The sequence below is a fragment of the Erinaceus europaeus genome, chromosome 6 (assembly GCF_950295315.1).
Source record: "Erinaceus europaeus chromosome 6, mEriEur2.1, whole genome shotgun sequence".
Taxonomy (NCBI): Eukaryota; Metazoa; Chordata; class Mammalia; order Eulipotyphla; family Erinaceidae; genus Erinaceus; species Erinaceus europaeus.
This window is the reverse complement of record NC_080167.1, coordinates 15,702,779-15,728,325: the sequence shown is the minus strand read 5'-3', so window position 1 is coordinate 15,728,325 and position 25,547 is coordinate 15,702,779. Positions and strand designations below refer to the sequence as shown.

At 47.7% G+C, this 25,547-nt stretch overlaps 2 protein-coding genes across 2 annotated transcripts in view; both read right to left on the bottom strand.

Moving 5' to 3' along the window:
* BCL7A (BAF chromatin remodeling complex subunit BCL7A) overlaps nucleotides 1-25,547 on the bottom strand; it is a 236,299-nt gene that overhangs the window by 43,753 nt on the left and 166,999 nt on the right. The gene's annotated exons all lie outside the window — the stretch shown is intronic.
* Nucleotides 325-22,253, bottom strand: LRRC43 (leucine rich repeat containing 43). Its single transcript, XM_060193152.1, has 12 exons — nucleotides 22,090-22,253; nucleotides 19,071-19,181; nucleotides 17,083-17,222; nucleotides 15,315-15,553; nucleotides 14,612-14,799; nucleotides 12,218-12,447; nucleotides 4,202-4,343; nucleotides 3,909-4,055; nucleotides 3,637-3,825; nucleotides 3,341-3,377; nucleotides 3,203-3,244; nucleotides 325-484 (listed from the first exon to the last, which is right to left on the bottom strand). The coding sequence occupies exons 1-12, from the start codon at nucleotides 22,150-22,152 to the stop codon at nucleotides 345-347; spliced, it is 1,668 nt and encodes a 555-aa protein (XP_060049135.1). The 5' UTR covers nucleotides 22,153-22,253; the 3' UTR covers nucleotides 325-344.

The following is a 25,547-nucleotide window of genomic DNA, read 5'->3' as shown; positions in this document are numbered from 1 at the left end:
GTCAACCGGAGGGGCGGGTTTGGGAGTGGGAATCCTCCCACAAACTTCACTGGCCCCGCCCTCTATCACTCCCAATGGCTATGGTCACTGGGTAGGCGGGGCTCGGCGGGAATCCCCCTACACGGCGAAGTAGACCACGCCCACACACGTTCCACCAGCTGCAGCCGCCACCCGGGCGGGGGTGGTGCCAGAGCGGGGCCAGGGCGGGTCTTCTCATTAGGCTTCGCGGTCCTGGATGCACCTGCGCGGAATACGCCGCCGCCAGATCCGGGCCCCGGCCCTCCACCTCCACCCCTACGCGCTGCAGCGACCTGGCACGCGGAGTCCGAGTGCGGGAAGAGCGTTTAATAGGTGCCGTGCAAGGCGAGGTCCCGCAGCGCCTCCTCGGCCGTGCGGCACTGGTTCAGCTGCACCTGGATGTCCACCGACAGGGGCTCGGGCTGGTAGCTGCTATCGAACATTACAACCAAAGATTTCCTCTTTTCTGAGAAAACAGAAACAGGCTAAGTGAGTGAGTCGCAGAGCTGCCCTCCGACCCCAGGAAACCCGGGTTTGGAATCAGGGTCCTAACCGCCAATGACATCTCAGCCCATCATTTACAATATCACCGACAAATTTTAGCTATTCAAGAGCTGAATATCCATCAGATAGTCTTTAAAAAAAGTGTAAACCTGCCACTTGAGGAAAAACAGCTGAAAGCACTTAAATAAATGAATGTATAACTGCTGGAACTTTCAAGCAGATGCCACAAATTTACCAATTTTCTAATATCCAAAAGACTTTCTAATGATATAGGTAGGAAATTAGAGTGTGGTTTTGGGATAATAAATAAATATTATAGAATAGAACTTATTGTGCATAATATATATTATGTATATATATATTAATGTATATATGATATACAACGAACCATATAAATAATGCAAACCATTCTTTCACAAATAATAAATGTCTGGTGGTACAAATTGTGCCTGTATAAAAATGGCTACTCAAAATGCATTATAGATCAATGTTTTAACAAAACTGATTTCAAAAAAATCTATTCCAGGTGCCGGTTGGTGGCACACCCGGTTGAGCACACATGTGAGGGTTCAAGTCCCTAGTCCCGACCTGCAGGGGAAAAGCTTTGCAAGTGGTGAAGCCGTGCTGCAAGTCTCTCTATCTCCCCCTACCCTCTCCATTTCTGGCTATATCCACCCAATAAATAAAGATACATTTTTTTAGGGAGTTGGGCGGTAGCGCAGCGGGTTAAGCGCATGTGGCGGGAAGCACAAGGACGGGAGTAAGGATTCCGGTTAGAGCCCCCCCCCCACCTGCAGGGGAGTCATTTCACAAGTGGTGAAGCAGGTCTGCAGGTGTCTTATCTTTCTCTCCCCTTCTGTCTTTCTCTCCTCTCTCCATTTCTCTCTGTCCTATCTAACAACAACAATTATAACTACAACAATAAAAAAAAAACAGCAAGGGCAACAAAAGGGAAAATAAATATTAAAAAGATACATTTTTAATCTATAAAAAATAGAAAAGAGGTGGGCGGGCTGGGCAAAAAAAAAAAAAAATAGAAAAGATGGTAGGGGAGATAGCATAATGGTTATGCAAACTGACTCTCATGCCTGAGGCTCCCAGGTTCCAGGTTCAATCCCCCACACCACTATAAGCCAGAGCTGAGCAGTGCTCTGGTAAAAATAAAAATAGAAAAGAAAAAAATCCATTCCTAGACATTCAGTGTCCACATTTTAACAATCTTTAAGAAACTACTCGCTATCCAATCTGGTGATATTTATGACTATCCATGACTATTTGAAGTCCTAGTGAAGTACATGTCTCTTTTCCAGTTATGTGTCCATGAGAGGAAGGATTTTCCTCATCCATTCCAGTCACAGAAACAAGAAATAAGTTGATTTCACAAGAGGCTGACTGTGGGGCCCTATGCTCTCCCAGTGCTCTGTCCTTAACTGCCAGGTTCAACTATTCTTCCAATGTTCCTATCATTTTGTTTGTTTGTTTGTTTCATATATTTTAAAGTTCAATTATCAGGTACTACATGCTTGGGATTATTATATTTTCCTAATGGACTAACTCCTTTTTTATTATAAAACAACCCTCTGATTTCTTATTTGTTCTCTATTTCAGATTTTTTTTGTCAGATCTACTTTGATATTAATACAATTGCTCCAACTTTCATTTGATTGGTGTTTCCATGGCTATCTTTTTCTATCCTATCATTGTATCTTTAAATATCTTTTATTATATTGACGGTGTGTTTCTGGTAGATAGCAGAATAGTTTTTTTTTTTAATTCAGTGATATAAAATGAGGCCAAGGCCTAGTATATGTACAATATGATTGAGCAGTCTCCCCAGTTCCCAGCAGGCCTTGTGAGTCCAAGGGCTGCAGGCAAGACTGGGTTCAGTCCTCAGGGTGAGCATGACCCACCCACTGACCGGAAGACTTATTCTTTGTTTTCCTATGGCCTGGGTCTCAAACCAGAGTGGATACCCAGCAGGTTTTACACTGCTCCACATTTCATTGACTACCCCACGCCTCAAGTCCACACATTGAAACCTAACCCCAAGCTACAATGAAGTTGAAGCTTTGGAAGCCAGGAAATAGCTCACGAGGTAGAGCTCACATTTAGCTATGCATGAGGACCCAGGTTCGAGCCTCCAGTACCAAATGAGCACACCATGTGCTGAGCACCACGGGGAGGCTCCATGAACTTGGGTGGAGCAGTGCTGCCTTGTCTTTCCCTCTCTCTTTCCCCTCCATCTCTTTCTGCCTGAGATAGAAAGGGGAAAGTAGCGAGTCGGGCAGTAGCGCAGCGGGTTAAGTGCAACGGGTTGAGCGCAGGTGGCTTGAAGCGCAAGGACCAGTGTAAGGATCCCAGTTTGAGCCTCCAATCCCCACCTCCAGGGGAATCACTTCACAGGCGGTGAAGCAGGTCTGCAGGTGTCTATCTTTCTCTCTTCCTCTCTGTCTTCCCCTCCTCTCTCCATTTCTCTCTGTCCTATCTAACAACGACGTCAATAACAACAATAATAATAACTACAACAATAAGAAACAAGGGCAACAAAAGGGGAAACAGATAAATATAGAAATGAAAAAGAAAGGGGAAAGTAGTCTAGTGGGAGCTGTGGAGTCATGCAGATGTGAGGCACTGGACTTGACAGACAGCACCGACTATGAACCAGGAAGAGTGTTCTCACCTGACAAGGGCAACTTGGTCTTGGACTTGCCACCATCCAGAACTGCAGGAAGTAAATGCCTGCTGTTGCCAAGCCTCACCATCCATGGGGCTTGGCCACAGCACCCCAGAAGGACTAAGTTATCTGCTTTGCTCTTACCTTTTTGACCTTTCTTACTCTTAGTCTTCTTTGAATCCTGAGAGAAAGAGCCTCAAAATAAGATGGTCACTGAAGGGCGGGGGGTGGGGGTTGTTCTGAGGAAGGCATGATCAACTCCCTACCAAGCCCCCAAGGCAGGGCAGGGCCTCTCTCTGGTCAAGAGTCAGGAGACTGTACCCCTGATGCCAGACCTAGAGAGAGCCCCTACTTTCCACTGCCAGGCTGGGATCTTGGGGGCTCAGAGCTATCTTGTCCCTCTGCCACCACCTGCCTCCCAGGCCTGGTTCCTCTTATACCCTGAGAAAGGTCAGCCTGTCGGAATCTGCGGTTCGGACCACCCCGAAGTCACACACAGTGGACACGAGGGGCTCCCCAGCCAGCAGAGGCTCCAGGGCCACCAGGCAGCTGCCTAGCACCTGCAGGATGGGTGGGTCCTGGTAAAGCTCCTTGGGAGCCTCCTTCTTCTTCTTGGAGCCTTTCTGCTCCTGCAGAGAGAGGCCAGGGGGTGGGAGAAGGCCCAGCAGGGAGCTTATGGGAGTCCACTCCCCCAGGGCGGACACCTGCCTACCTTACCCGGCTCTTTCTCCCCTTTGTCTTTTTTGTCTTTCCCCTTGTCTTTCTCTTCTTTCTCCTTCCCTTTCTTGTCTTCCCCTTTGCTTTTCTTGGCCAATATGGAATGGTCAACAGGAGACTGTCCCACAGGCCAAGAGAGAATCTAGGAGACAGCAAGATGATCCCCAGTGAGCAGAGTCAAGCAGGAGCCGGAGCTTTCTGGAAAGACCTGAGACCTGACAAAGGAGCAGGGCCTTCTCGACTGAGAAAGGAGACAGAGCAGGGGAGATGGGGAGGCAGTATGTGGACCTTCTCCTCCACGACAGTGACTGTGGTCCCTGCCAGCAGGAAGGCCTTGAGGGGCACCAGGTCCTTGAGCGTGTGCTGCATCTCGTAGCTGCAGGGAATGATGTCCGACCACGGCTTGCGGACCGTGCTGAAGAGGACTGTCCTGGGGGAATGAAGAAATGACATGAGGCCAAGGGGGTTGGGGGTGGGGCAGGAATAAGTGCCAGGGCATGTGGAGAGGATGCGTGTGACCTGAGGCCCCAGCGGCTTGGGCACTGCCAAGTAAGCAAAGTGATTGCGTGTCACAGGGGAACTTGCTCAGGCGCATGTCCGTGACCCAGCCGGCAATGGAAACCAGGAGTTTCGTCAAAGCCCAGCAAAGGAGTAGCAAGAAAGGCGAATCCTTGCAAGTTCCCAGAGTCACTACAGGGTGATTCTCTAGTGTCTCAGTGACTGGACAAGCTGAATGTGGAAATTTACATGGGAAGAAAGCAGGAATCCCAAAGAACACACTAAAGAGAGAACGAGAAAGATCCCAAAAGATGTCAGTGCCTACATTATTCATGACAAAGTTCAGTTCCATCTAGAGAGTCTGAGGCACCTAGAGAGTGGAATAAAAATCTTAGAAAGGGGAGTTGGCGGTAGCGCAGTGGGTTAAGCGCATGTGGTGCAAAGTGTAAGGATCCTGGTTCGAGACCCCGGCTCCCCACCTGCAGGGGAGTCACTACACAGGCAGTGAAGCAGGTCTGCAGGTGTCTGTCTTTCTCTCCCCCTCTCTGTCTTCCCCTCCTCTCTCCAATTCTCTCTGTCCTATCTAACAACGACAATATCAATAACAACAACTACTACAACAACAATAAAAAAACAAGGGCAACAAAAGGGAAAATAAATAACATAAATTTTTTAAAAAATATATTAGAAAGAAACGGAGGGTTGGGTAGTGGAGCAGCCAGTAATCATCATGCATGAGAAGCTGGAGTGGGGGTGGAGGTGGGGGCTTTAAGAGTGGTGGAGCACCACTGCAGCTGCGGATGTCTCTCTCTTTCTCCCCACCTTCCCTCTCTATCAAATAAAAGAAAAAGACAGGCTAAAATGTGCAAAGACCTAGGCTCAAGCCTCTGGTCCCCACCTGCAGCAGGAAAGCATCACGAGTGGTGAAGCAGAGATGTACATCTCTCTTTGTCTGTCTGTCTCTCTCACCCTCCCTCCCTTCCTCTCTGTCTCCCCTTTCCCTCTCAATTTCCCTGTCTCTATCCAATAAATAATAAATAAATAAATTTTTAGAGACAGAGGGAAAAGAAGGAGCGAAGGAAGAGAAGTGGTCACATGGAGTGGCTGATTGGCCATGCAGGCATGTCCTGCTCCAGTGATAACCCTGGTGGCATAAAAAAAAAAGGAAGAAGGAAGGGAGGACAGGAGAGAAGGAGGGAGGAAGGGGATGAAATGCTGACACCTGCTGTGGCATAGACGAACCTCACAGCCATCACACCAGGTAAAGAAAGTCAGACATAAAGCCACAAACACCATGTGACTCCACGTACATGGCCTAACCAGAATGGTTAGATTCAGAGGGAAAAAAAAAAATAGAAGAGAATCAGGCTTCCCTGCAGGTGTAGAACCAGGGGCTTGAACCTGGGTCCTTGCACATGATGACATGTACACTTTACTGTGTATGCCATTGCTCAGCCCCAACATAGCCAAATTTTTAAACATTATTTTACTTCATTATTATTTTTTAATATTTAAAAAATATTTATTTATTCTCTTTTGTTGCCCTTGTTTTTTTTTTTATTGTTGTAGTTATTATTGTTGTCATCATTGTTGGATAGGACAGAGAGAAATGGAGAGAGGAGGGGAAGACAGAGAGGGGGAGAGAGATAGACACCTGCAGACCTGCTTCACCGCCTGTGAAGCGACTCCCCTGCAAGTGAGGAGCCGGGGGCTTGAACTGCGATTTTTCCGCTGGTCCTTGTGCTTTGCGCCTATTTTTTAATATTTTAATTATTATTTTACCAAAGTACTACTCAGCTCTGGCTTATGATGGTGCTGGAGACTGAACCTGGGATATTGGAGCCTCAAGCACTAAAGTTTTTTGGTGTAACCATTATGCTATCTTCCCAGTCACAATAGCTGCTTTTTAAAATCAGTGATAGCATGGTCTGGGGGCTAGCACAGTGGATTGATAAAGCACTGAACTCTCAAGCATGAGGTCCCAAGTTCAGTCCCTGGCAGCACATGCACTAGAGTGGCATAGAGTGGCATAGAGTGGCATCTCTCTACTTCTCTTTCTCTCATCTCTCTCTCTCATTAATAAATAAAAAATTTTTAAGGGAGTCAACCAGTAGTGCAATGGGTTAAGCGCATGTGGCGCAAAGCACAAGGACCGGCACAAGGACCTCGGTTCGAGCCCCTGGCTCCCCACCTGCAGGGGAGTCGCTTCACGGGCGGTGAAGCAGGTCTGCAGGTGTCTGTCTTTCTCTCCCCCTCTCTGTCTTCCCCTCCTCTCTCCATTTCTCTCTGTCTTATCTAACAATAGTGACATCAACAACAACAACAATAACTACAACAACAGTGAAAAACAAGGGCAACAAAAGGGAAAATAAATATAAGAAATCTTTTAAAAAAATATCAGTGATAGGGAAAGAAAAAAACATGAAATAAAATACATTTACTAGGTGAGAGAAATTCCATAACCTCTGTCCTAATAAATACATGTAAAGAGTAAACCCCCTCATAATAAAATATTAAGCCAAATGCACAAAAGAGAATACTTGAAACTCCATTGGGAGGGTTAAGGAGCACAGTACAGTGGTTCTACCATAGAATTCCATGCCTGAGCTTCTGAAATCCCAGGTTCAATCTCCAGCAGCACCACAATAAGCCGGCAGTGCTCTGGGGAAAAAGAAAAAACCCCACTGGGGACTAGATGGCGGGTGCTGGCACTATCTAGTTTCAGAACGTCACCTTCACTGCGCTCACTTCGTTAAAATGCAAATCTGATTTTGATGCTCCCCTGATAAAACTTTTTCATAGTTTCCCCACAGGAGTAAACAGACTTGCTCTCTCTGAAGCTGCCTTTCCAGTGCTAGTTCCTCCCGGCCTCTCCTCCCTCTGGTTGAGCTTCTGTCAGCTCTTTCCCCCAAGTCTGCCAGGGCTGATTCCCATCCTCCCCCAGCATAGCCCCAATCACGAATCCTGTGTGATAATCACTGTTCATTTCCCTCATTATCTGGGTCTCTCCCTGCCCAAGAGAACAGACCATGTTCTGTCCTGCTTGATGTCTGCTACCCTGTATTAACCCAAAATCATGTTTGGGACACCCCACATGCACAAAATCCTGAATGGTCTCTCCATCCAATAACTTTTTTTTTTTTTTAGATAGAGATGGGCAGGAGGAGAGAGAGAGACAGACAGACACACACACACAGAGAGAGAGAGAGAAAGAGAGAGAGAGAGAGAGGTGCACAGAGGAGAAAGAAGAGGAGGAGAGGGGAGGGGAGGAAGGGGCTAGGACCATAGCACCGAGGCTTCCTTCAATGTGGTGGGTTCAGGCTCAAACCTGTGTCACACACATGGCAAAGCAACACACTAAGTGAGATCTGTGGTTGGCCCCCAAAGATGTGTTTTTCTTTTTCTTTAAAAAATTTTTTTTTATTATCTTTAGTTATTGAATAGAGACAGTTAGAAATCAAGAGGGAAGGGAGGGAATAGAGAGGGTGAAAGACAGATACCTGCAGCCCTGCTTCACCACTTGTGAAGTTTTCCCCCTGCAGGTGGGGACCGGGGGCTCAAACCTGGGTCTTTGTGCACTGTAACATGTGCGCTCAACCAGGTGTGCCACCCACCACCTGGCCCCAGTGATGTGTTTTTCTTTATTTTTAAAAAATATTTATTTATTCCCTTTTGTTGCCCTTGTTGTTTTATGGTTGTAGTTATTATTGTTGTTGTTATTGATGTCATCATTGTTGGATAGGACAGAGAGAAATGGAGAGAGGAGGGAAAGACAGAGAGGGGAGAGAAAGGTAGACACCTGCAGACCTGCTTCACCGCCTGTGAAGTGACTCCCCTGCAAGTGAGGAGCCGGGGGCTCGAACCGGGATCCTTAAGCTGGTCCTTGCGCTCTGTGCCATGTGCTCTTAACCCACTGCGACTCCCAATGATGTGTTCTTCCAGGTTTTTGCAGAGAGAAGGAGACACAGCATCACATCCATGGTGCTCTCCAAGTAGTTAGTGCTTGTGGTGTGTTCTACCCCCTGAGCTCTCTGCCAGCCCCTACTTAAGTGTGAGTGGTAGAACTGTTTGTGGTTCTTCCTTTCTTGTTAGTCTCTTCAAAAGTTAATCCTAGAACAGTGTCACCAGCTAAGATCCCTCAGCTGCCAGCTCAGGTTCTCTTCATTGTCCTTAACAGTAGGAGCTGTGCCCATGCTGTGTAATCGCAGGAGCCCCAGTCCCCACATGGGTGACTCCAGCACCACATAGCTCCAACAGGCCCGTATCAGTCGAGGTTTTAAATAATTGTTAAAAAATAATAATAGGGGGGAGTTGGGCAATAGCGCAGCGGGTTAAGCGCACGTGGCACAAAGAGCAAGGACCGGTGTAAGGATCCCGGTTCAAGCCCTCAGCTCCCCACCTGCCCGGGAGTCACTTCACAAGCGGTGAAGCAGGTCTGCAGGTGTCTGTCTGTCTTTCTCTCCCCATCTCTGTCTTCCCCTCCTCTCTCCATTTCTCTCTGTCCTATCCAACAACGACATCATCATTAACAACAATAACTACAAAAATAAAACAACAAGGGCAACAAAAGGAAATAAATAAATATTTAAAAAATAATAATAGGGAGTTGGGCGGTAGCACAGCGGGTTAAGGGCATGTGGCACAAAGCGCAAGGACCAGCATAAGGATCCCAGTTTGAGCCCCCGGCTCCCCACCTGCAGGGGAGTCGCTTCACAAGTGGTGAAGCAGGTCTGCAGGTGTCTGTCTTTCTCTCCCCCTCTGTCTTCCCCTCCTCTCTCCATTTCTCTCTGTCCTATCCAACAACGATGGCATCAACAACAACAATAATAGCTACAACAATAAAACAACAAGGGCAACAAAAGGGTATAAATAAATAAATATTAAAACAATAATAATAACTTCCCAGCATATTTTAAGAGTTGCTAGTCCCCAAGTCCCCTGAGGGCATAGGCAGATCTTTGTGGTGGGAAAGCCTGGTTAACTCTGATCCTTTCAAGGACCACAAAGCAGCAAAAGCTGACAGCAGGGTTTTGTGTGAAAATAATGAATAGGGTGGGGGTATAGCATAATGGTTATGCAAAGAGACTTTCATGCCTGAGGCTCTCAAGTCCCAGGTTCAATCCCCCACACTGCCATAAGCCAGAACTGAGCAGTGCTCTGGTAATAAAATAAAATAAAATAATGAATAAACCCAAACAAAAGTCAATAGTTTGAAATGAGTAAAAAATCAACTAATGGTGATCCAGGAGGTAGCGCAGTGGATAAAGTATTGTTCTCTCAGGCATGAGGTCCTGAGTTCAATCCCAGGCAGCACATATACCAGAGTGATGTCTGGCTTTTTCTTCTATCCCTCTTATTAATAAATAAATAATTTTGGGAGTTGGGCAGTAGCACAGTGGGTTAAGTGCACTCACATGGCACAAAGCGCAAGGACCGGCATGAGAATCCAGGTTTGAGCCCCCGGCTCCCCACCTGCAGGGTTGTCGCTTCACAATCGGTGAAGCAGGTCTGCAGGTGTCTATCTTTCTCTGCCCCTCTGTCTTCCCCTCCTCTCTCCATTTCTCTCTGTCCTATCCAACAGTGAAAACATCAATAACAACAACAACTACAATAATAAAAAAGAACAACAAAAGGGAATAAGTAATATATAAAATAAATAATTTTTAAAAATCAACTAATGGAGCCTCAGTAATTAATGTGAATTGACTCTTAAATTCTTGTAAGTCTCCTCTTCATCAAATGAGATTCTTCATCAAATAAATACATGACATATACAAAGCCTATGGACTAGACTAGGTCCCCCCCCCCTTATTGTTGTAGCTTCACTTTACCAGGCTGACATTTTTGGATAGCAAGAGACAGAGACAGAGAGACAAAGAGAGAGGGAAAGACACCATAGCACTGAAGCTTCTCCCAGTGCAGTGGGGTCTGGGCTCAAACCTGGGTTGCAGACACTGTCCCAGATGAGCTTCCCTGCCAGCTCCAGAATGGTCTTTTCAGGATAAGAAAGAACCTGGTATCCAGGCAGAAAGATCCAGCCCACACATCCCCGTCCAGCTCTAGATGGATTAAAAACTAATGCAGTGGGGACAGGTGGTGGCACATGTTACCATGTGCACACTAGGTTCAATCCCCCGGTCCCCACCTGCAGGGGGGAAGCTTCACAAGCAGTGAAGCAATGCTACAGGAGTCTCTCTTTCTCCCCCTCTCTTTCTTACCTTCCCCTCTCAACTTTCTGTCATACCAAATAAATTAGTACATAAAAACAAATTTAGGGGGCCTGGCAGTAGCACAGCGGGTTAAGCGCACATGGCATGAAGCGCAAGAACTGGCGTAAGGATCTCAGTTCGAGACCCCCCTTCCCACCTGCAGGGGAGTTGCTTCACAGGCAGTGAAGCAGGTCTGCAAGTGTCTCTCTTTCTCTCCCCCTCTCTGTCTTCTTCTCCTCTCTCCATTTCTCTATCTTATCCAACAACAACAACAACAATAATAATAACAACGATAAACAACAAGGGCAACAAAAGGGGAAAAATAGCCTCCAAGAGCAGTGGATTCGTAGTGTAGGCACCGAACCCCAGCAATAACCCTGGAGGCAAAAATAAAATAAAAATAAAATTTAATCCAGGGAGCTGTGTGGCACACGTTTGGTTAAGCGCCCATAGTACAAAGTGCTTGGACCGGCTCAAGGATCTGGGTTCCAGCTCCCCGCTCCTCATCTGCAAGGGGGATGTTTCTCAAGCGATGAATCAGCTCTGCAAGTGTTTTTTTCCTTTGTATCTCCTCCTCTTTCAATTTCTCTCTGTCCTATCAAATAAAATGGAAAAGATAATAATTAAAAATGTAATCCAAGGGGGGTCTGGCGGTAGCGCAGCGGGTTAAGCGCACATGAAGCGCAAGGACACGCACAGCGGGTTAATCGCACATGAAGCATAAGAATCCTAGTTTGAGCCCCCAGCTCCCCACCTGCAGGGGAGGGTCACTTCACAAGCGGTGAAGCAGGTCTGCAGGTGTCTGTCTTTCTCTCCCTCTCTGTTTTCCCCTCCTCTCTCCATTTCTCTGTCCTGTCCAACAATAACAACATCAATAACAACAACAATAATAAACACAACAATGATAAAACAACAAGTGCAACAAAAGGGGAAATAGCCTCCAGGAGCAGTGGATTCATGGCGCGGGCACTGAGCCCCAGCAGTAACCCTGGAGGCAAAAAAAAAAAAAGTAATCCAAGGGGGCCAGGCGGTGGCACAACGGGTTAAGTGCACATAGTAAGGAACAAGGACTGGCATAAGGATTCCGGTTGGAGCCCCCAGCTCCCCAACTGCAGGGGAGTCATGTCACAAGTGAAAAGGCAGGTCTACAGGTGCATCTCTTTCTCTCTCCCTCTCTATCCCTCCCTCCTCTCTCAATTTCTCTCTGTCCTATCAAATAAAAATGGGAAAAAAAATGGCCACCAGGAGCAGTGGATTCATAGGGGCCAGCACTGAGCCGTAGTGATAACCCTGGAGGCACACACACACACACACACACACACACACACACACACCAAATAACCCAGAAAGATTTCAGCCCCCAGGGCCTGAAGCGAGAAGTGTTGTGGCCACTCCGTGAAGGCTCAGCTACACTTGGGAGTGCAAAGCTCCGGCTCTCAGGGAAAGTAGATCCTGGTGCAGCACACAGCCGCATGGCTGACACCCGGAGCATAGCTGTGGGGCCACACGTGGCTCCAGGGAGCCCTCTGCAGTCCGAGCCAGAGGGGGATTGGGGCGATGCAGGTGTAGACCCTGCTCCCCAGGTCCCCATTCTTACCCCGGGGATGGGAAGAGCCGAGGGTCTATACGAGGCCTCAACTTGACCAACTCTTGTGCGGACTCGGATCTCTGCAGCGCTGCTGATGGGGATGACATGATGGACTCCTCCAGCATGGTGTCCTGGGACTGGGTCTGGGACACTTCCCCACTGGCTACAGAGACCTCTCCAGGGACCTCTTCATGGGCCTCTTCCCCTGCTAACTCTTCCATGGGTGAGGGCTTGACGATCTGCCAGACAGACAGAAGAGCATGCAGCGTTTGGTCCAAGTGCGTGAAGTGGATGGAGTGTCGGTGGGCAAACTCTAGGGATCGCAAGGAGGCAGGCGTGTGCGCACTACACCTGTGTGGGCTGGGGATAGAGCTTGCTGCGGCTTGCATGCCTGAGGCTCCTGGTTCCATCCGCAGCACCACATGCACTACAGGGTTGATGTGGCGTGTCTCACTCTGTCTTTCTCTTGTGAGACTTTCTTATATGTAAAGCATAAGGTAAATCTTTTGGGGCTGGGTGGTGGTGCACACAGTTAAGCGCACATATTTCCAGCTCAAGGACCTGGCTTCAAGCCTCTGCCCCCCACCTGCAGGGGATGCTTCATAAGCCTGGCCAGAGAAGCTAGGCTGCAAGACTCTCTCTCTCTCTCTCTCATTTTTTATTGCCACCAGGGTTATCTCTGGGGCTCAGAGCCAGCATTATAACTCCACCACTCCCAGTGGCCACTTTTTCCATTTTATTTAACAGGATGGAGAAAAACTGAGAGAGGAGGGAAATAAAGAGAGACACCTGTAGACCTGCTTTACCATTCCTGAAGTGTTCCCCCTATAGGTGGAGTGCTGGGGGCTCAAACCCGGGTCCTTGCACATGGTGTACTCAATCAGGTGCACCATCGCCTGCTCCCACCTTTCTCTCTACCTTCCCCTCTTCTCTCAAATTCTCTCTGTCCTAGTCAATAAAAATGGCAGGGGTGGGGGGAGGCCACCAGGAGCTGTGGATTCATAGAGCTGGCACTGAACCTCAGTGATAAACCTGGTGGGAAATAAATAAATATTAAAACATTTATTTAGGATAAATACAGAGACAAATTTAAGCCCCCCCACAGGTGAGAGCGAAGGGCTTGAACCCAGGTGATTATGCATTATAACATGTGCACTTACCAAGTGCACCACCACCAGATCATTTAAAATCAATCTTTAAAAGTATTAAAATATGGGGAGCTGAGTGGTGGTGCACATAGTGGAGCGCACACATTACAGGGTGAAAAGATCTGGGTTCAAGCCCCCGGTGCCCCCCTGAAGCTGGGAGGAGTTTCACAAGTGGTGAGACAGTGCTGCAGGTGTCTCACTCTCTTTCTCTATCTCCCCTTCCATTTCTATTTCTGTCTCTACAAAAAGTCAACAAAATATATTTTTCTTAATTTTTTATATTTATTTTCCCTTTTGTTGTTTTTTATTGTTGTAGTTATTGATATCCTCGTTGTTGGATAGGACAGAGAGAAATGGAGAGAGGAGGGGAAGACAGAGAGGGGGAGAGAAAGATAGACACCTGCAGACCTGCTTCACTGCCTGTGAAGCGACTCCCCTGCAGGTGGGGAGCCGGGGGCTCGAACCGGGATCCTTACGCTGGTCCTTGCACAAAATATTTTTTAAAACTTTAAAATAGGGACAGGAGAGATAGCATAATGGTTATGCAAAAGACCTTCATGCCTGAGGCTCAGAGCTTCAGGTTCAGTCTCCTATACCACCAGTGCTCTGGTTTAAAAAAGAGAGAATAAAAACAACATGGTAGCTCCTGCTCCTGCTTAGGATCAAGCCTCATGGGACACCAATCAGAAAGAATCCCGGGAAGAGGGCTCTTGTTACTTCCTTCCTTAATTTGCTATTGGGCAGAGACAGAAACTGAGGAGGAAAAGGTATATAGAGAGGGAGAGAGACAGAGAAACACCTGCAGCCCTACTTCACCACTCGTGAAGCTTTCTCCCTGAAGGTGGGGACCAGGGGCTCAAACCCAGATCTTTGAGCACTGTAATGTGTGCACTTAATGTGTGCACTTGTAGGTGTGCCACCAGCTGGCGCCTGGGAAGGGGGCTCTTTTTCAGGGCAGGCAGACAAGAGGTTGAATAAAAGGGCTGGGGGCCAATCCGCCTAGTTATACAATCTGAGGCTGTTCCCTCATTAGGTCATCTGCTCATATTTTGAGGAGGACAGAGGGGTGACTCAGTGGAGAATTATTCTAGCAGTAAGAAAATGGCTGAACCGCTTGGAGAAGGAAGAGTGCAGACTAGAAAGGTTGAAGTTAAGGACACCCCCAAGCTCCCTAGCATGGTTCTGCTTAGACAGGAGTCCCAGTGGGCCCAGGAGGGGAGCCCCATGTTCTCAAGAACAGCTAGGGGGTGTATACCTCAGCCAGCACGCCACCATACTCCTTCTTTTCATTATCCTCATCTTCCAAAAAATCATAGGTCACGTAGTAGCTGTAAGTGATGAAAGGGCCCTGAGGCCCCGGTTCTGGGTCTAAGACAGATGAGTCCAGAACCCCTCTGACGTTTCCAATGGTCACCACCAGCTGTGCCTCGCTGGTCAAGAGGTCTGCAAGGCAGGCGTGGCAGCCATAAGTCAGATATGGAGGGTTTCCCCGGAGTCCCGCCTCCCTTGCAAGGCACAGTCAGAGCCTGGCTGACTTGAGTTCACATCCCAGGTTTGCCAAACTCAGATGCAGTGCTCTGGGGCAAGACACCCTCTTCAGCGTGTTTTCCTGACTGTGTAACAGGAATGAGAGCAGCTGCTATGAAGGACCATCAGAGGTCAAGGTTACATATTCCCTTTGCGTGTAGCTAAGGTCCGAGCACCTGACCTTTGAGAGAGCTCGGCTGCACCTTGAGGTGTGGACCACCAGGGGGTGATCTCAAGCCACCACAGAAGTGAAGAAATTGACCTGAAACTTTCCCATTTGCCTAGGAAAGTAGGGGACCCTCCAGGTGTCTGGACCAGTTCTGTCCCCAGATCCCAGTCACAGCGGTTAAAGGCTGGGAGAGAACTCTGACCAGCAGGGTGAGCTGCGCCTGAGCAGAGTCTGAGAAGAGGGGGCAGGCCAGCTCCCTCACCCCCGCTGCAGCTGAGGCCCCGGAACAGGTACTTCTCGCTGGGGGACACGGTGATGTCATCCAGCACGCATAGCTGGGGCAGGCTGTCGATGGTGAAGCCCCGGTAGTAGGGTACCAGGGCCAGCGGGTTTCCTTGTAGCAGCAGCAGCCGCAGGCACTTTAGGGAGCTGAGGCTGGCGACCATGCCCTGCAGGTCCGTCAGGTTATTGAAACTCAGGTCCAAGGAGACCAGCTTGGGCCTAGAAGGTGAGCCAGGCCATTGGCATGTCAGCTGAGCCAAGGGATGGACACAGGAGACTGTGTGCAGAACAGAGGCCTGGCGCCAAGCAGGAGAAACCATCCCTCACTCACTCATCTGTGCCCCGGAGGTGAAAGGACCCCTTGGTCCTCCTGCCTCCTCTCTCTCCACCTGACCACATAGATGGCCTTGCTCACATCCTGCTCCCAGTGACTTCTTTTTTTATTGGATAGAGACAGAGAGAAAATGAGAGGGGAGAGGGAGATAGAGAGGAAGAGAGACAGAGACACCTGCAGCCCTGCTTCATCACTTGTGAAGTTTTCCCCCCTGCAGGTAGGGACTATGGTCTTGAACCTGGGTCCTTGCGTAGTATAATGTGAGCACTTAGCCAGGTGCACCACCACCTGCCCCTTCCTCACTGACTTCTATTTACACAGATCCATTTTTCCTAGTTAGACGTCCTGTCCAGGGATCTCCTTTGGAGGCTCATACAGTGCTTTGTATCTAGAAGGTTCCCAAAAAACACTGTCAGGCTGGCAGGGCAGGCAGAGGTAGTCACTGGGGACACCAGCAAAATTGACTCTAAGAAGCATGTCTTTTCATTTCAATATGGTGAAAACCAGAGGTTTCACATATATGCTTCTATGATTTCCACACAGCAGGTCCTACAATAAGTAGTTTGTTCAAAGTCATTTTGTTAGAATATTGATGAGATAATAACCATCCCAGGAGATGTGGAAGGAAGTGACATTATTTGAAGATCTGGTTTGGTGTGATGCCCTTTCACCTCAAGTCACAGTTTCCACAAACCTAGGGGTGTTCCGTACTCAGTGTGAAGCAGGGAACTAGGCTGATGTTTTCCAAATAAAAAATCAGAACCCAAACCCAGCGATGGCTCAGCCAGTAGAGCACATGCCTTCTGTGTAAGGCCCTGGATTTGAACCCTGGCACCACATAAGCACTATGGCCAGCACTGGGGAGCTCCATGGATGCTAGAGCTGGGCTGTAGTCCTGTCCTCTTTCTCCTTGGAGGCTTTTCACAGTGGGCCCCACTCTCTCGGATCTTGGGCTCTCACTTCCCCACTGCTCACCCATCAAGGGAACAGCACGATGCTTCAGTAACTGGGAGGTAACAACTGAGCAAACAACTCAGATGCGCCCCAACTGCTCCAGAACAGCGTAACATCCAGAGCAGACTGAGAGTTACTGTGGATCTCCACTCCAGTGCCAGGGAGACATGTTTGACGGTGACAACTGGTGTGTGGTGGGGGCACAACCACTGTCAGCCCAGTGTCAACAAACAATGAACCCCACTCAAAGCATGGCACCAGTGTTAAGACTCTTACTTACCCACTCCCTCCCTCCACCCCTGCCCAGGCTTCAGAGGGATTCTCAGTGTGTCAGAGAAACAAATACTGGTCGTCACACGGGAGGGATCACAGGAAAGGGTTCTGCATACCACTTGGTAGAATCACCCAAACCCAACACTCCATCCCGTCCTCCTCCTTCCACTGGGTGTCCCCGAGTTACCAGTAATCCGAGGTGACATACAGATTTTCCAAAGGGCCCAGCAGTTTGTTGTGGCCTAACCCCAAGTGCTGGAGCTGTGGTGGTGGGTGGGCACACAGACATTCCAGGCTGGTGATCTCGTTGCCATAAAGCTCCAGCACCTGAGAGACAGTGACCCGTCGTGAGCCCATCACAGAGGGATCTAGGGCCTTCCTACCTGAACGCAAGTTTGCAGGGGAAGTCCAGAGTGGGATTGTGAAACAGGCATAGTGTGTCTCCCTGCACCCAACTAGACTCTCCTTTGCTCTGTGTGTGGAGGTGACCCAGGGATTGAATTCAACCATTCTCTCCCAATTTCTCTTTGTCCTATGCAACAACAACAGCAGCAGCAATAAAAATAACAACAATGGAAAAAAGATGGCCACCAGGAGCAGAGGATTTGTAGTGCAGGCACTGAGCCCCAGTGATAACTAACCCTGGAGGCAAAAATAAATAAATAAATAAAAATAAATGAACACATCTTGAATTTCTGGTGGTCCGGGTGGTAGTGCATTGGACTCTCAAGCATGAAGTCCTGAGTTCAGTCCCCAGCAGCACATGTGCCAGAGTGATGTCTGCTTCTTTCTCTCTCTCCTCCTATTTTTCTCATTAATAAATATATATATATCCTGGAATGGGTACTAATGTTGGAATATTTGAGAAGGAGGGGACAGGCATAACATTTTGGCAACATGTTTCTGGGTGAGCCAAGGGGAGACTGAATGAATGAAAAACAGGTCCAAAAGTGACACCTTATCTGTATTTCTTACCCAAGGAAGCCCCTGGTCTTTCTAAGCACTGAGCTATATTTCTGAGTCCCTTTTGCCACTAAGACTACTGGTATTTGCATTTCATTGAAAACAAATAGCTAACAGATGGTTCAGCAGGCATAGTGCATGCCTTAACATGCATGAAGTCCTGGGTTTGATCCCAGCAACACACGGAAACTCCATAGATGGAGAGAAGTGTTTGGTGTCCCTTCCTCTGTCTGCCTCTCTCCTACCCCCTCTAAAAGAAAAGTAGAAGGAGGAGGAGGAGAAAGCAGAAAGAAAAAGAAAACTGAAACCATTTTGATGTGCCCAGCTGAAGACTCATAATAAAGCTACTCTATCTTCACTGTTACCTATTTTTTAAATTGTGGCAAAAATGGATATAAAATATACCATTTAATTTTTTGTAGAGTTAGGATCTTGCATATGCATAATTTCTTTCTTTTAAATTTATTGTTCGTTCATTAAGATAGGACAGAAATTGAGAGGGAAGGGGTGATAGAGATGAGGAGACGGAGACGCGCCGGCAGCACTGCTCCACCACTTGTGAAGCTCCCCCTGCAGGTGGGGACCAGGGGCTTGAGCTCAGGGTCTTACACATGGTAACATGTGTGTTTTATCACGTTTTCCATAGCCCAGCCTTGCATGTGCAGATTTCACTGCTCCTGGGCTGCTTTCCCATTCAGAGGAAGGAGAGAAAGGAGGGGTGGGGGGGGAGAGAAAGGACAGCATAAGATTTTCCTCTAGTGCCATGGCATTCCCACAGTGCTGGGGCTTGAACCTGAGCCATGTGCAAAGCATATACATGGTGGGCTTTTTCTTTTCTTTCTCTCCATTTTTAATTTTTTTAATTTTTTATTTTTTTATTATTTATTTAGTTAGTTTCCCTTTATTTTGTTGCCTTTGTTGTTTTATTGTTATAGTTATTATTGTTGTTATTGGTGTCGTCATTGTTGGACAGGACAGAGAGAAATGGAGAGAGGAGGGGAAGACAGAGACGGGGGAGAGAAAGACAGACACCTGCAGACCTGCTTCACCGCCTGTGAAGCGACAACCCTGCAGGTGGGGAGCTGGGGGGCTCGAACCCAAATCCTTACGCCGGTCCTTGCGCTTTGTGCCACGTGCACTTAACCCGCTGCGTCACCGCCCGACTCGACCATTTTTAATTTTAGAGGCTCTAGAAGGAGCCTGCTCCTTTACCTTGAGGGTTGCAGGTAGATAGAAGGCATTGATCTCCTTGATGTGATTCGCACTCAGTAGCAACTCTTCCAGCTTCAGAACATTCAGGAGGGACTTATCCACAAGGCTTACCTGGAAAGCAAACCAAGAGAGCTGAGTGCTGGGGGCGGAGAGCAAGGTGGAGCAGGAGCAGAGGCCAAGTCTCTTGAGGACAGAAGAATGGACCCATCTTCAGAGGATCACTCCCCAACACCCACTGTGCCCAGCCTGGCCCCTCCTGGAAATCTTCCCTGCCCGGGCCTGCCAGGATTCAAGGACCTTGGTCACTGCTGTGACTTTCCCTTCTCTACCCTGCTCTGATGTAGGAGCTGTACAGCTTCCTGCTAAGGGTCCCGGGTCCCTCGTGGACTGTGAACTCCTGAGGGCAGCAATCCCATCATCACCATCTTCATCTCCTCCTCCTCCTCCTCCTCCTCCTCTCTTCTTCTCTTTCCCCTCCTCCTGCTCCTTCTTTTCCTCCTCCTTTTACTTCTTCTTCTTCTCTTCCTCCTCCTCCCTCTTCTCTTTTTCTTCTTCTCCTCTTCCTCTTCCTCTTTTTTTTTTTTTTTGCCTCCAGGGTTATTGCTGGGACCCGGTGCCTGCACTACAAATCCATTGCTCCTGGAGGCTATTTTTTCCCTTTTGTTGCCCTGTTGTTTATTATTGCTGTTGTTATTATTGTCACTGCTGTCATTGTTGTTGGATAGGACAGAGAGAAATGGAGAGAGGAGGGGAAGATAGAGAGGGGGAGAGAAAGATAGACACCTGCAGACCTGCTTCACCGCTTGTGAAACAACCCCCTGCAAGTGGGGAGCCAGGGGCTCGAACCAGGATCCTTATGCCAGTCCTTGTGTTTCACAGCATGTGCACTTAACCTGCTGCACCATCACCCAGCCCCCCTTGTCCTTCTTCTAGTTTTTTTGTTTGTTTTTGTTTATATAGAAACAGAATGGGAAAAAAAAAGAAAAAGAAAAGAGAAAAGAAACGAAACAGAATGGTAGAGAGAATGAAGCTTCTTCAATGTAGTGGGGGCCAGGTTCGAACCTGGACTGTGCACATGACAAAGCAGTTCACTATCCGAATGAGCTATTTTGCTGGCCCCCTTCTTCTGTTTTTAATCTTATAATGCAATGTCTGTTGCTTTACCTCCTTTTCATCACTTTATTGGGGAGCTGTTGATTTACAAGGCTGTTGTTGCCACAGGAATAGCTTCAATTCTCCCCGAGATAGAGTCAGCACACCACACCCTCCACCCACTGTAGGGCATGAGGTTTGAAACCTCTTCCAGTCACCTTCTACCTCCCCACTTTAAAAAAATGGATTTTGGGAGTCAGGCAGTAGCGCAGTGGGTTAAGCACACGTGGGTTAAGCGAAGTGCAAAGACGGCGTAAAGATTCCCGTTTGAGTCCCTGGCTCCCCACCTGCAGGAAAGTGGGCTTCACAGGTGGTGAAGCAGGTCTGCAGGTGTCTGTCTTTCTCTCCCCCTCTGTCTTCCCCTCCTCTCTCCATTTCTCTCTGTCCTACCTGACAATGATGACATCATCAACAACAACAATAACAACTACAACAACAATAAAAAACAACAAGGGCAACAAAAGAGAAAATAAATAAATACAATAAAAATTGACTTTGCTTCAACAAATCACAGCTAATTAAAGTCTTGCCCTGTGCTTTCCCTTGCTTTGTTCCTTACACCCTAGCTAAGAGAGAGATCATCTAGTATTCATCCTTCTCCTGAGGTATTTTTAAAATTATTATCATTATTATTTTTATTTTGCCTCCATGGTTATTGCTGGGGCTTGGTACGTGCACTACGAATTTACTGCTCCTAGAGGCCATTTTTTCCTTTTGTTGCCCTTGTTGTTTATCATTACTGTTGTTATTATTATTGTTATTAATGTTGTTGTTGTTGGATAGGACAGAGAAACACCAAGAAAGGAAAGGAAGACAGAGAGGGAAAGAGAAAGATAGACACCTGCAGACCTGTTTCACCGCTTGTGAAGTGACCACCCCGCAGGTAGGGAGCCCGCGGCTTGAACCAGGATCCTTGCGTGGGTCCTTGTGCTTCGCGCCATGTGAGCTTGATCCACTGCGCTACCGCCTGCCTTCCCAATTATTATCATTATTTATTGGATAGAGACAACCAGAAATTAAGAGGGAAAAGGGTGATAAAGAAGAAGAGAGAGACACCTGCAACACTGCTTCACCACTCAGGAAGCTTTCCCCCTGCATCTGGAAACCGGGGCTCAAACTTGGGTCCTTGTGCACTGTAACAAGTGCTCTCAACCAGGTGCGCCACCATCTGGCCCCATGATGTATTTCACTCATAAAAAAATCCCATCTTCTTTGCCAGCTACCTCAATACCACACAGACCATAAATCCTTAAAGGATCCTGGGCTTGCATGCAGAAATTAGGACAGAGCTCCAAGGAACTGCCCATGAGCCTCACTTCTCCATGGCCCCAAAGTCAGCTGGTGCCCTTCCTGGCTGGGCTTCTTTTACTCCAAGGTGGTTGGCAGGCTCAGTTGGTCTAGGATCAAGAGGTGCCTGGGACATGAATCATTTGGTGCTGATACTGGAGGAGTCCCAGATCAACTGGTAGGCATTGTTCCACCTGTTCCTCCCGTGCAGGTGACACTTTCTCTGGAAAAGAGACTCAACCAAACTCAGAGAGACTGAAATTCAGTCTCCACCCAATTTGGTGCCCTGCTATGGTGATTAGCAAAGAAAGCTTTTAGTGCCAGGAATCAGAACTGCACTACACTACCACCCCAGCACCTGGTTCCCACAGTTTTAATACAATCATATGGACACTCCAAAAGGTTTCTCTCCAGAAGGAAGCAAGGGGCTGGCTGCAGAGCCCACTAGAAATTGGAAGATGAATGAACAAACCAGTAAAGTTAGTCTTCCTTCCACTTAACACAGGTCCCACCACTCAGCATGTGAGGGAACAGCCTTTAGGCTGCTCATGCTCCTCCTAGTGCTCAGTGCAGTACTCACCTTCTTGTCCACCACCCTCAGTGACCTAAAGTAGGAGCAGAAGAAAGTTTCATTGATCATCATGGGGTGGCGAATGGCCAACTCTCTCAGGAAACGGTCCTCCGCACTGGCATCCTCTGGCAGGGCCCAGGGTGAGTGGGGGCTGCAGGCTAGGCCCAGTAGGGCGTCTGTTGGCTCCTCCTCCGGGCTCAGGGTCTCCTCTTTCCTTGGGGTCAGTTCCCTCCATGCCCGCCTCTTTTGAGGAAGAAAGCGAGACCTATTCTGCAGGGGTGGAGGAAATTTTCACTTATGCTTCAGCTCCTCAAGGAGATACTCCCAAAACAGACTGTAAAATAGGAGGATCAGAACTAAAAAGTTTAGAAACTGGGAGTTGGGTGGTAGCACAGCGGGTTAAACGCATGTGGCACAAAGTGCAAGGACCGGTGCAAGGATCCCGGTTTGAGGTCCCCCCCCCCCCCCCCGCTCCCCACCTGCAGGGGAGTCATTTCACAAATGGTAAAGCAGGTCTGCAGGTGTCTATATTTCTCTCCCCCTCTCTGTCTTACCCTCTTCTCTCCATTTCTGTCCTATCCAACAACAATGATAGCAATAACAATAACAACAACAACAATAAACAACAAGGGCAACAAAAGGAAGGAGCCTGCTGTCTTTAAGGAAGTGAGAGGGTCCACCCAGGGACCAGGCTACGTGCCCACAGGTTCAGGGAACCCTACTCAGTCCACACCCTGCAGTGCCCATAGCCCATGTCCTGACCACACCAGCCCCCCGACCAGATTCAGACCCAGCTGCCGGTGCCGCAAGGGAAGTCGTGCAGACACAGCTTCTTTAAATGCTCGCACACCACAACGCTCAGGGAGGTTTTGTGCTCCTCCATTGCTGCGCGCGGCGCCGGAGCGCGAGTCCATTTGTTGCTAGGCAACCCCGGAACTCTGCTGCGCAGGCTAAACCAGGACGTCCAGACACTGCTTACTCTTCCCAGCAGGGTTCAGAAACACATACTCAACCCCAAATGACCTGGGTTTTCTGTTCTGACCTCCCTGAGCCCCCACAGGAGGATATCAGCCAACAACAACAGCAGCAACAACAACACACACACACAGACACACACACACAGACACACACACACACAGACAGACACACAGACACACACAAACACACACACACACAAACACACACACAGACACACACACACACACACACACACACACACACACACACACACACACACACACTGCTAGTCTCTTTCCATCTCTCCCAATCATCCTCCAGGAAAGTGCTAATTTTTTATCTCCACTCAACAGACCTGGAAGGAGAAATTCAACCAACACAACAGTTTTATTTGTTTGTTATGTTTTTTGTTTTACTAGTACACTGCTCAACTCTGGCTTATGGTGGTGCAGGAGGATTGAACCTGGGACTTTGGAGCCTCAGCATGAGAGTCTCTTTGCATAACCATTATGCTATCTATACCCCACCCAACACAAGAGTTTTTAAACACTTCCACCAGTGGATTCCAATGTGGACTGCTTTATTCCTGTGTGGGGTGGGGTGGGTGGAGTGTGTACTCTCAGAAATCCAACTCACAGCTGCCTATGTGAGAGCTCTGTACTCTGCCTCTGAGCTGTATCACCAGCCGAATGTGGATCGCTTTAACACCAGAGTTAGAATTTAGGACCAAGACACCACCTTAGACTGACTTAAGGCAAGGGAGATAGCATAATACTTGTACAATAAGACTTCATGTCTAAGGCTCCAAAGTCCTAAGTTCAATTCCCTGCACAACCATTAACCAGAATTAAGTATTGCTTTGGTGTACACACACACACACACACACACACACACACACACACACACACACACTCTGATCCAATCCTCCTCATTCACTCTACCCTGAGATCTTGGAGTCTGTTGCTCACCACTGCTTAGAGGCTCCTGACTGATTGTGGACCTACAGGATAGAGTGATATTGGTTCTTTCTGGAATTTCAAAAGTTTGACAATAATGTGCTATTTAAAGAACTTTAAAGATGGGGGCCGGGTGGTGGCACACCTGGTTGAGCACACATTACATTGTGCAAGGACCTGGGTTCAAGCCCCCTGTCCCTACCTGCAGGGGGAAAGCTTCACAAGTGGTAAGCAGGGCTGCAGGTATCTCTCTGTCGCTCTCCCTCTCAATCACCCCCTTACCTCTTGATTTCTGGCTGTCTCTATTCAATAAATAAAGATAATAATTATAAAAAAAATGTAAAGCAAAACAAAAAGATCTTTAAAGATGAAGATGCATTCTGATGAGATGCCAGTGAGACAACTGGTCGATGTGCTGGCATCGTGATTGTACCACCTGGATGGCATGGCTGATCTCACATGTAGGACACAGATGGGAACACTGTAGCATGTGAGGTCTACCATGGGCCCAAATGCCCTCCCCCATGACTGTCCTGGGGTACAATTCTCACACCATGAGATTCATCCATATAAAGTGTAAAATCCTATAGCTTTTCCTGTGTTCACTGTGAAACTATTACATATCCACGGTGCAACTACCAGCATAATTGGATTTTCAGTTTATTATTTACACCTTCATCTTCAAACAGGAAACCCCAACTCCAAAAAGTACTCACCTCTATCCTCCCATCTACCCAACCCCTAGCAACCACTCATCTTCTTTCTGTCTCTATAAATTTCCTATCCCAGACAATCTATATAAGTGGAAGCATAGAATGTGTGGCCTTTTGTATATGACTTTTCTTTTCTTTAATATTTATTTATTTATTCCCTTTAGTTGCCCTTGTTGTTTTATTGTTGTAGTTATTATTGTTGTTGTTATTGATGTCGTCATTGTTGGATAGGACAGAGAGAAATGGAGAGAGGAGGGGAAAACAGAGAGGGGGAGAGAAAGCTAGACACCTGCAGACCTGCTTCACCGCCTGTGAAGTGACTCCCCTGCAGGTGAGGAGCCAGAGGCTCGAACTGGGATCCTTAAGCCAGTCTTTGCGCTTTGCACCACCTGTGCTTAACCCACTGCACTACCACCCAACTCCCGTGTCTGACTTTTCTTATTCAACACAATGCCTTCAAGGTTCACCCAAGGAGCATGTGCTATCAATTCATCATTCCTCTTTATGTCTAAATAATATTCCATGGTATGAATAGTCCTAAGCTGGGGAAACAGCATAGTAATTATGCAAAAAAGACTTTCAGGCCTAAGGCACCAAAGTTTCCAAGTTCAGTCCAAAGTGTCAACATAAGTCAGAGCTGATCAGAGATCTGACTGAAAAAAAAAAATCTAAATAAACAGCATTTTCTTTCTTTTTTTTTTTTTTTTTTTGTTACAAGATTTTTTTTTATTGGGGAATTAATGTTTTACATTCAACAGTAAGTACAATAGTTTGTACATGCATAACATTCCCCAGTTTCCCATATAACAATACAACCCCCACTAGGTCCTCTGAATCCTTC